This window comes from Solanum pennellii, chromosome 4 (genome assembly GCF_001406875.1).
Source record: "Solanum pennellii chromosome 4, SPENNV200".
In the NCBI taxonomy this organism is placed as follows: Eukaryota; Viridiplantae; Streptophyta; class Magnoliopsida; order Solanales; family Solanaceae; genus Solanum; species Solanum pennellii.
In genome coordinates, this window is record NC_028640.1 from 75,767,794 (window position 1) to 75,780,393 (window position 12,600).

The following is a 12,600-nucleotide window of genomic DNA, read 5'->3' on the forward strand; positions in this document are numbered from 1 at the left end:
TTTTAAAAATGCATAGTAGATATAATTTCTAATTAATCATAGTCTAGCTAATAAGAAAATATATAAAGACAGAATATGTTGAAGAAGCATGGTCACAATTATATAATTAACATTATATTACCCCCTTTTTTAATTTACATACCACCACATTATATCACATCATTTATATTATCTTTCAAGTGTTTTAATTTATTAATATCCAAGAAAATGACTGCAATATATCGTCAATAAAAAATACAAAACAATTAATATATATTATTATTAATTTATTATTACAATTTTATTTTTATTTTTGAAAATCGAAGAAAAAATTAATCTCTATCACAAATATAACCAATGTGGTTATTGAATCTTGATCCAAATTCCTTCACTTGGTATATCTTGATTAACCACAAATAACAAATAATAACCTGGTGGTGCTAATTTACCTGAATTAGGGAAAATTGAACTGACTTGATAAGTGAGTATTCCGGTCCTTTTTACCTTTTCATTCGAAAGAATAAGCATTCTTTGATTCATAGTATTCGAATGTGTGTTAAATCCGGGTGCAACCATCGTCACCTTGATCAAATTTGTGTTGACGAGTGATCCAGAAAGAGTAAAACGAATATTAAGACGTTGTCCATACTTGATCTTTTTATGAGAACCCGGAAAAATGATTTGTGGTCGCAAATTAGCAGAGTTTGAATCCAAGTAGGATGGTGAGAATGCCTCTAAACTTAAATCCGTTGGAAAAAGAACTCTAGTGAAATTGTAAAGCTCATTTGGATTACTACCACCAACAAGAACTCGTCCATCACGGAGTAAAACTGCTGTTGAGTGATACATTCTAGGTATTGCATTCGGATTTTGTATCTCGAATCTAGAACCAGACGGGTTATCGGGTCGGTAAATTACCGGACTCAAAACCGGGTTCCTAGCAATTCCCCATCCAGCCGTACCCGCCGCGGCTCCATTTACAATCAAGACATTTCCATTTGGTAAAATTACCATATCACCCATTGTTCGAGCTAGTGGCATTGTCTCCATGTTCCATTGTGGATTCGGGTCTGTAATTGTAATCCGCCCACAAGTATTTAACGCACCTACAAAAGTATTAGCTCTTGCCGCTTTGAGATATGAGCCAATTGGGGCTCCACCACATACCAAAACCTCAGCTTGAATTGTTTGTGCCTTTAAAGGAAGAAGAACTGCAGAACCCGTACTTGGATAATTTCTTGGATCGCCACCAGGTATTTGTGGATACGTTTTCACTATCGTATTTGTTGTGTAATCGAGTAATATAGCTCGATTGTTTGCGAAAATGAATAAATTTCCGTCCACGTTGAGAAAAACAAATGGGTAGAGATTGTTTTCCTCTTTAGGAACATTAGTTTGTTGAATAAACGGTAGATTAAATACTTTGTTTGTTGACGCAGTTTTAGGAAAAAACTCGTAATTAAAAGTATCACGGCCTCCTATTATAATTTGGCTTCCGTCAGGAAGAATATGATTGGTGGAATACCATCGACTTTGAATTAATCCATTTCCAATTTCTTGCCAGTCACAAGTGCTACACGGTTTGAACGTTCTCACCATATTTCTTCCATCGTTGAATCCACCGGTTTGAACCAACGTACCGTCAGAGGTGGCAGAGCCCGAGGAGCACCACACATCGGTCTGGACCATGAGAGGTCGTATTGAATTAGTAGACACGTCATATTCTACAGAGTGGGCAGTACAATCGATTTTTAATACAAGGTCTTTAGGATTGTTACGACATTTGCCATTAGGCAAGGAAATATTAGATGCACCAAAATCAGTACGATCATATATAATGACTCTATCGTTGTTGAGGAGTTGCATGTGCATAGCGGAAATGCCAATGTTGGACATAAGTAAGTCCCATTTGCCACCTGCAGCATTAGCTAAGTTTAAGTCATGACATGATAGTAAAAGAAGAATAATGTTGAAAACAAAATTTGTTTTTTTAGTCATCATAATTAGGTGTATATGAATTTTAGACAAAAAAGATAAATAGAGAAGAGTGTGTTATGAAAATGTGAAGTAGGGGTATCCTTTATATACTCTTGGGGTTTATCTTTTAATATTTGAAATAATACAAATATTAGTTTGCAAAAAATAATTTTGTCTGGAGAAAGAATGACATTTCATAATGTGAAATTGAGCTTAGGAATATTTTGAAGGATTTAGTCAACACCATCTCAAATAAAATAAAATAGAAAGCCATGTAGCTATAGTTTTCCCTCCTTGTGGAGGTGTATGAATACTTTGAAGTACTAGAAAGAAAGAGGTAATTGGACGAGAGATGATGCAATTCAGTTTATCGAGAAAATTATGATCGTATATAGAAGGTTATGAATTGTAGGTGTTATAGACCATAGTAGAAGATTTGTATAGAAAAACATTGTATTCCTCCCATTTTCTTATCCCTTAGATTTATGTTGCTATTTGTTGTTTCTTGTGATCTGACGTATAGAAAAACCTGTCATTATTTTTTTTTCAAATTAATTTGAACTGTTTTTCGTAGAGTCGATGGTGTATCATGATATACACTTTGCCTCCTAGAACAGTCTCATCACAATTGTAAATGAGGTGTAATTGGTCTCCACAAATTTACACTAAATATGTGATCTACTAGTAAATATTTTTGTAATTTGAGTTAGATCCAGTTTCATTTTTAAAAAATCTGTTTCTATTGTTTATTTTATGTATAATATGCAGGGAATGTATATCTTACATACTTTCAATTTGGTCAGATGTACCCTCCCCAAAATTAAAGATATAAATAATAATTATAGAAGTTTATAGTTTTATTAATTTAATTAATTCCTCCATCTGTCAAAGATCTCTCTTGTTTAGAAATCAAATTACTAATTTTTAATTAAATTTCTTAATTTGCATTCATATCTTTGGCATTATTTATAATTATGCAATTGCCATACATAGTATTTTCATCAATATATGCTGATCATGGTTGCTTAGTGCACAACTACATAATCAATTGTTTATGTGTTCAATTACTTCTGCATTATTAATCACAATTAGTACGAGTATTATAATGTTTAAACTAAGTAATTTATAGTCTAATATGAGAATAGATATTTATGAAGAAAAATTGAAGAATAAACAAATTAAATTAGTCTAGCAAGTCAACTCCTTACTTTGCTTTCTATTTCTTCTTTCTTATCTTTTGTATTTTCATCATCTTGATAAGCTTTGATGGGAGTAGAGTTTAGCTAGTTTCATCGAACCTAATAATTATTTTTATATATTTTTTAATAAAAATTTAATATATATATAAAAAAAATTAGTCGCTAATTAAAATTCAATAACTTATAAGGGTTATAATTGTCCAAACCAATTTTGTGGACCTTTTCACTGTTGATACTTGTCCAAACCAACTTTGTGGACCGTTTCATTATTAATTCTTGTCCAAACCAATTTTGTGGACCGTTTCATTGTTAATTCTTGTCCAAACCAATTTTGTGGACCGTTTCATTGTTGACACTTGTTCAAAGTAACTTTGTGGACCGTTAAATGACATCATCTAAATTTGGATCGTCATACCCTTCAAAATTACATCTTTTAAAATTTTGATCGTCATATCTTTAGACAGATCTATAATTGTAGTTAAAAGATTTTGACAAAATTTAATAATTTAAACCTAAAATTTTATTATGATTCTAAATACGGTATGTACATAATTAATTCTAAACTTAAATTTATGAATTTATCTTTGTTTATATATGATTTATCAAAAGTTAGTGAGGCAACACTTGAAACACCAATAACACATTATAATTTTGTTGCTTAAAATTGATGTTTTACTGATTCACTAGTTTTGTTTTGTTAATTTAAAGAACAAAATTAAAGGAACCATTGAGAAGGATTAATTGTCAAATGACAAATGTTCGTACATGCAAAAGCAGCTTAATTATAAAAATTATCATAATAATATACGAAGCATTATGAATATATAATTGAGTACTTAATTAAATTAATTCTAAAGATCAAATAATACAATTAACTAGCTTAACTAGTGCATGGGTGTTTAAGTACTCTTCTAATAATTATTTGCTTAGCCTTAAAAATGTATGTGGATATATGGAAAAGAATATCAAATCTTTTTATTTAGAAATTTAAAGATTTTTTTTTCATTAAAAAAGAAGAAGAAGCAAGAAGTCAAACATGAAATTTCCTTTCAAATTGAATATGCATTTGTTTGACTTTTGCAGGATTAATTATAAGGAAGAAATTAAGTTAAAATATTCAAAATTTAATAATTGACGGAGAAACGTGTGGATGGGTGGCGTTGTGTGGAATATATATATTTTTTTTCGAAATGAAAATTAAAATTTATACACACATATTAGCATTCTAGTTTAGTCGATTAATTATAATTAAGCTGATGTTTACCATTCTTCTTAGTTGGTTAGTAATTGTGATTTTTTTTAGCAATTTATCTGAATTTGTAAACAATGAGAAGACAGACTTGGATCTAGCCACCGCCTCACCCCAAGCTACTGAGTAGTCGAAAAGAATTTAACATCTATTATATATATATTAAAAATATTATTTTAATTATGTATAAATAGTATTCCCTTTGTTTCAAAAAGAATGTCTTTATTTCCTTTTTAGTTTGTTTAAAAAAGAATGATCCCTTTTCTTTTTTGGCAACACTTTAATTTTAACTTTCCATGTGACATGTTTAAGACAACAAGATTAAAGAGCATTTTGATACATTTGATATAACTTTAATTTAGAACCACAAAATTAAAAAGTCTTCTTTCTTTGCTTAAATTCCGTTCCAAGTCAAACTAGGTCGTCATTTTTTAAATGGAGAGAGTATAATTTACCATCAAAGAAGGTCCGGTGTACCAAAGTGGCTCCGCCCTGGTTAGCTATGGGTAAAAAATCACAAGATCATAAATGATTTTACATTTCCGAACTCAATATCTCACAACTCAAAATTAAATATTTGAAACATGAACGATATAAGGTGAAAAGTTCAAAATATCAATAAATAATAAATAAAATAATTCTAATTTTAACTTCAATACCTTATTAAATACATGGACCTTAAAACCTAATTTAATTAAAAAAAAAGGATTACCTCATAAGATAAGGTCATTAATTAAATTTCTACATCATTATTGCATAAAACTTCAAACTCCTTCCATAAGAAAAAGTCTAGAGATGTTTACAAAAAAATTAGTTCACTAGATTATTTTATTAGATATGCAAAATTAATGAAAATTTTGAAAGGGGATTAAACTTGCTACACTCTTAACAAATAAACAAAAACCGTCTATTTTTTCTAATTTATAGCTATTCGGTCAAGCTATTTAAATTGACTTATTTTAAGAGTATTTTTTTAAAAAGAAAAATCATTTGGTAAAAAGCAGTTTGTATTTGATCAATAATTTTTTTGAAAAATAAATATTCTTTTCATTCACTTTTATTTATAACAGTTTGACTTGACAAATCCATTAAGAAAATAATTACTGATATGGTAATTTACCAAACTATTCCTATTAGATGACTTTTAGTACTAAGTCTTGAAAAATGATTTGAAGAAAGGGTATTTAATGTCAAGGATAAATATGAAAATATGTTGTTGTCTTTTCTTAATATGGTAAAAGTAACAAATAAAAATAAAAATCCATTTAAAAAAAAAAGTGAACGAAGAAAGTACTTTTTAGCATCAATTAATGTATATCCAGAACTTTTTAAAAGTGTTTCGAAGTGTATTTTTTTCAAAAATATTTTGGAAAAGAACTAAATTTTTAAAAACTTCTAAACACAATTCTTGCTACTCTCTAAAACAGTTATTTTCTCCTCAAAACTTTTAACTTTTTTTTAAAAAATAAGTATCTTTAGGGAAAATTAAACATTTTTTACCTTCCTAAAACCTGACTAAAGAGACTATTAACCTCTCTTCAAATATTTGTATTAGCAATTCTATCAACTTGCTTATTTAAAACAACCCAATAATTTGGAAAGCTTTGTTAATTGTTCCATCCCTTAATAATGAGGGTCAATCTTCTAATGTAGATCCTTAATACTCATAATATTACTTCTTCCGTTCGGTTTTGTTTGTCATGGTTTTTATTTTTAGAGTCAAACTATATAAACTTTGATTAACACTTTAAGATGTATTTTTTCATCATATTAATATGCAAAAAATTGTAATTTATAGTACTTTTCATATAGTTCTAGAATATCTAATTCTTTTTTTTATTTAAATATCAAATTAATGTGATCTAATTTACCTTTGAAAATTACTCAAATTGACTTTCGGTAAACACAACATGACAAATAATTTCGGACGGAGGAAGTATTTATTATATTGTTGTTAAAAATTTATTGAAAAAAACGATAACAACCAACTTATGTACATTATTTATAAAACTGAGAACATTTAGCGGAGACAACGGTAAAATGAATTTTCATGCTCGAGAATATATAGACAAATCAATTATGTACGATAAACGAACTTAGACAATATTTAAATATGCATGGTACTTCACATATGAATCAATATATTAATAACTATATAGAATATATATTTTAAATATTAATTGAGAAAAGATTCTCTATTACGTGCACCTAGGCATTCAACAATTAATTAATTTATTTTTTTACGTAAGTCTCATAGTGTTCAACGCTAATTACATATTCACTCACTCTTTTTCAAATTACAAAATTTCTTAAAATTTATGAATTTTGGATACATCACTAGACTTTCAAATACATTACTAGACTTTCGGATACATCACAGGACATATGGATATATAGACGAGAGATGTATCCGAGAGGGAAGAAATATATCAGGGAGGGAATAAGACAACCAAATACAACAGTGGACTTCCGGATACATGATCAGCAGAGTCGGGATACATAGATGACGGATGTATCAGGGAGGAGAGAGATGTATCCGAGAGGGGATAAAATATATCAGCGAGAGGAGAGTGATGTATTCGAGAAGGGATTTTTGGAAAACGTTTCAATGGTAGGAAATTATAAAGATTATGCTATTAAGGTGAAAAAAAATTAAAAAAGAAGAAAATAAAAATACTAAAATTGATCTCATTAGGTCCAAACTTTATTTTCTTTGACAAATCCAATTTTAAGTACCTATTATTATTAATAATTAGTATTAGGGCATAATAATATTCGACCAGGTTAAAAGTAGAGTATACAACCTAGTATATATTCCTAGCATCAATTGACCTGTAAAAGTTGATTAACACGCACGAAATTTTATCTTTTAGGCACGTGCACTTTTTATTGCATGCTTTATTAACTATATTCCACATGTTTTTTTTTTATATTCTAGATCATATAATATAAATGTTAATTATAATATATAGTTGTAACTTTAATTACGCTAAAAAGTATATTTAGTTATGAACGTTATTTTGTTGTTCAAGCCGGTTAAGGATGATGATATATTTCAATATACATATTATAATATTGAAAAACGTATTTAAAAATATAAAAATTTTACTCTTAATAAATTTAAGCGATGTTATTTTTAAAAGATTAGTAACCATTTTTAGCTAGTAATGCACTTTAATTATTACGAATAACTAGTAACTAGTAATAGTTTTTAAAAGATTGTAATCTTACAAATATTATTCCTTTCTTCGCCGATCAACAAACTATATATATACCACCGGCATGCAACAATTATTAATTAACTATACAAACCATTAATTAATTATTTAATACTTGCTTTACGTATAAATTATAATACGTAGCGCTTAACAATCCCTATATACTTTACTATGGTATATAAATAACATCCCCATTACGATTAATCGTAAACATTCACATTTAATACAAAGCCTCTACACAAAACCATATAAAAGAGAGAAAAATTTACACATCTCATGGCTATTAGAAAATCAGTTATTTTTTGTTTCATTATATGGCAGTTGCCTCTGCTTCTACTACTGCCATGTCATGGCCGGAATTTGGCTTACGCCGCTGCCGGTGGCAAGTGGGACCTACTCATGTCCAATATTGGTATTTCCGCCATGCACATGCAGCTCCTCAACGACGATAGAGTTGTGATATATGATCGTACTGATTTTGGCATGTCCAATATCTCTTTGCCCAATGGTAAATGTCGTAACAATAATAATGACCTTGCGTTAAAAGTCGATTGCACTGCACACTCTGTAGAGTACGATGTTTCCACCAACTCTGTACGTCCACTCATGATCCAGACCAATGTGTGGTGCTCGTCTGGCTCTGCCACGTCAGACGGTTCGTTGGTTCAGACAGGTGGGTCCAATGATGGCAAATTTGTAATTAGAGTTTACAGACCGTGCATTATTGGAAAAAAGAGTAATTGTGATTGGCTAGAAATCGAAAATGGATTAATTCAAAGTCGATGGTATTCCACCAATCATATTCTTCCGGACGGAAGCCAAATTATAATAGGAGGTCGTGATGCTTTTAACTACGAGTTTTTTCCCAAAACTGCGTCAACAAATAACGTATTTAATTTACCTTTCCTTCAACAAACTAATGATCCTAGAGAGGAAAATAATCTTTACCCATTTGTTTTTCTCAATGTGGATGGGAATTTATTCATATTCACAAACAATCGAGCTATATTATTCGATTATACAACAAATATGATAGTAAAAACGTATCCACAAATACCTGGTGGTGATCCGAGAAATTATCCAAGTACGGGTTCTGCAGTTCTTCTTCCATTAAAGAACTTGGAAGCACATACAATTCAAGCCGAGGTTTTGGTGTGTGGTGGAGCACCAAGAGGCTCATACCTCAAAGCAACGAGAGGTGAATTTATCGGTGCGTTAAATACTTGCGGGCGGATTACAATTACCGACCCAAATCCACAATGGACCATGGAGACCATGCCACTACCTCGAACAATGGGTGATATGGTAATTTTACCAAACGGAAATGTCTTGATTGTCAATGGAGCCGCGATGGGGAGTGCTGGATGGGAAATTGCTAGGGGCCCGGTCTTAAGTCCAGTGATTTATCGACCCGATAACCTACCCGATTCTAGATTTGAGGTACAAAATCCGAATGCAATACCTAGAATGTACCACTCAACTGCAGTTTTACTCCGTGATGGTAGGGTTCTTGTTGGAGGTAGCAACCCAAATGAGTTTTACAACTTCACTGGAGTTCTTTTCCCAACAGAGTTAAGCTTAGAGGCATTTTCACCGTCCTATCTGGATTCAGAATCTGCTCATTTGCTACCACAAATCATTTCCCCTGTTTCCCGCCATAAATTCAAACACGGGCAACGGGTTAACATTCAGTTTTCCATTTCCGGTTCACTAAACAAAAATTCAATCAAAGTGACGATGATTGCACCAGGATTTAACACACATTCAAATACGATGAATCAAAGAATGCTTGTACTAACAAACGGAGTCGTAAAACAAGTTGGGAGATCTTCGTATCACATGAATTGTTTATTTCCGAAATCGGGTTCATTAGCTCCACCGGGTTACTATCTTTTATTTGTGGTTCATCAAGACATACCAAGCGAGGGTATTTGGGTCAGGATCTTTTAAATTTTAATTACTTTTAATTCAATTATTCTAAAGATCTGTTTTAATTTTGATCTTTATAAGTTTGAGAGTATAATAAGATAGTCTCTGTTTTAATTGTTGCTTAACTAATAATTATATTTCATTAGGCATATGTTTAGAAGAAAAAGATGTGACACGCTTTGATAAGAGTGGATCAAGTAGGACTGACAAATTTTTAAGTTGACAAGCTTTTAAAGATTAAACGAAATGATACCTTAAACAAATTTTGATAACAGAATAAGAAAAGAAAATAACGAGCTTGATTAAGCATATCTCAACTTTATACACATTTTTAAGCTTGATGTGATATAACGATGATGGTAAATTAAAGTTGAGTTGGATACGATAACAAATGGTGATTTAAATCTTATAGTACGATTTGATGACATAAAATTAAAAGACTCATAGACATTTACCAAAGTGATTAAAGTGCACATTCCAATTAATTAAAGATTATATAAGCTTAGAGCATATTTGAATTGAAATATTTTAAAAAATCCAAAGTCAAAATATCTTTTTTTGTTATTGTTTGGATAAATTTAAAAGTACTTGAAAGTACTTGATTTTAAACTAAAATGAAGGGGAAAAACATGTTAGAAGTCAATTCAAAGTAGTTGGAAATTGGAATTAATTTTTTTTAAGTGACTTATAAATTAAAAGTTAAACGTTGGTTAAACCCCAACTTTTGACTTTCGTGGCTATTGTTAAGAACATTTCCTAAACTAAAGAATAGCTTAAAAGCCAAAATCAATAAAAATATTCAAAACTACCACAAAGACTAAACATTAGAATATACTAATAATTAAAAGATCAAAAAATTTAATATTGATTATCCTTATATATCTGAAACAATTTCTTTACTCATTTTTCTAGATAGATCAATCTATCGAGAGTAATATCTCTATTTTCTAATATAGAAATAAGATTTATGTACATTTTATCTTCACAGACCCTACTTTCGAATTACACGAGTAATACATTTTTGTACTATAAAAAAACAATTGACATTTGTCAAATTCTCTATCTCTCTCTAAAATAATACAATTTCTGAAATAATTCATTAAGTTTTCCATCTCTGTTCATGCATGTCAAAATTTCCACATAAGAAAGGAATAAAAAAGGATTGTAAAAAAAAAATGATAAGAAATGAAACGTGCATGCATGCAAGAGCTCATTATTATGACATTTCAAGTCATAATAATTGTGCACTTAATTAATTAATTAGTAAATATCGATTGATTAATTAATCAGTTGATTTGGTACATAACTTACTTAACTGATAATGCATGTATATGTCCTGGCAATATGAAACCATACTATAATGATTAAAGCTTATAATTCGATTAGCCTAAAATGTATGTGGATATTGACAAGAAATCAAATCTTTTTATCTATTAGTTTAATTATTTATTTTATTAAATATGTCAACAAGTCAAACATCAAATTCCCTTTCAATAGAAAACCTTTAATAAGGCAAAACTAAATAAAATAAAATTGCATATATAGTTGTGGAGAAACGTGTGGATCGTCGATGGTGAAGAACTATTTGTGTGAATAAAATTTAAGTTATTATACTAGTTAAGTATAATAAGAGCCTGTTTGGCTCAGCTTAAAAGCTGGTCAAACTGACTTAAAAGCTGGTTTTTGACTTATTTAGGTGTTTGGCTATACTCAAAATAACTTATTTTAAGTTTAAAAAAACTTATTTTAAGCCAAAAGTTAAAAGCTGGGGTAGGTGTCGCGCCCCATTTTCGCAGAAAACGGGTTTTGGTGCACGACCTAACAACTCTTTTGGGATTTTGGAGTTTGGAGTCGCCACCTAACGAATTAAGGCGCGTTAGGGCACCTATCTAACCTAACTAAGTCTAACTAAGGTTAACAAGCCAGAGATTAGGGTAAGGGTTCAAATTACCTCGAGGGGAAGGTGTTAGGCATCCCTCGAGGTCCACAAGTGTGGGTCCCGGCCGTATCTCATGCAATCTATGGGGTTACAAGTAGCAAATAAAGTCACTTCATTTATTGATTTATTTAAGTAGCATGCTTGCTAAGTGATGACATAATATAAAACAATTAAGACTATTTTATTATTAATTTAAATATGTGAGCTAAGCAATAGCAATAAAATAGATATACTAAACAATTAATAAAGAGATAAGCGAGAGGATAGAAAAGAGACGAATAAATAAGCAAACAATTTTATATTTTTTAAATTACCCCAAACAAACATAATTATTAAACAAGTAAAAGGTAAAGTGGGAAGGGAGACTCAAAAGAGACTTTTGGATCAGGACTCGACTTTTCTTTTGTTTTTCGATAGGCTGCCGTATAGGGACAGACAAAACCAAAGTTTGTCTTTCAAGCCTGAGTCAATGTCATCATCTCCGTAGGGCCAACTACCCCTACCCAACCACCGCATGCATTTCGTACCTAAAAGGTTCCTAATCGTCCCAACTTTATTGTCCAAGAGGCATTGGACTCTTAAAGGGTGGATTTAGACAAAATAGAATATAAGGCCCTCCTAGACACCAAGTCAAACAGGCAAGACAAATAACACGGTCATTTTAGCACGGTAGGTTTCAATTTGGCCTCTGAATTTAAATAGACATGCTTGCAAACAACACATAATTGTGAAAAGTTTCATGCTAAGTGTGTGAGCATACAAAGTTACGATAACAAAACAAAGATTAATTATGATGGCAAAAATATGACATGGATATGGATTTCAGGAAATACATGCAGAGATGTATTGGTTCAAAGTGACAAAAATGCTTTGAGAAATTATTTGATAGTGAGCATAAAATATGCAACAAAATTATTTGAATTATTTAACATGCTGAAAATTGATTTTAACGGGCTAATTGACATTTGTCTTGTTACTTTAAATCCTAGGGACATGATTTTTGTATGAGCATGTTGAAAAATTATTAGTACTAAACGTTATAAAAATCTAATCGATTTAACCTACCAAGATTATTAGAATCTAATTTTAACATGCAAAAGTTATTAGAAT

At 30.4% G+C, this 12,600-nt stretch overlaps 2 protein-coding genes across 2 annotated transcripts; one reads left to right on the top strand and one right to left on the bottom strand.

Annotated features, from left to right (window-relative positions):
- Positions 1-322: 322 nt before the first annotated feature.
- On the bottom strand, positions 323-1,980 carry LOC107017438 (aldehyde oxidase GLOX1-like). Its single transcript, XM_015217668.2, has one exon. It carries the CDS (start codon positions 1,978-1,980, stop codon positions 343-345), a length of 1,638 nt encoding a protein of 545 aa, XP_015073154.1. The 3' UTR covers positions 323-342.
- Positions 1,981-7,898: 5,918 nt separating this feature from the next.
- On the top strand, positions 7,899-9,680 carry LOC107017397 (aldehyde oxidase GLOX-like). Its single transcript, XM_015217637.2, has one exon. The coding sequence runs from the start codon at positions 7,899-7,901 to the stop codon at positions 9,570-9,572; it is 1,674 nt and encodes a 557-aa protein (XP_015073123.1). The 3' UTR covers positions 9,573-9,680.
- The last annotated feature ends 2,920 nt before the right edge of the window (positions 9,681-12,600 follow it).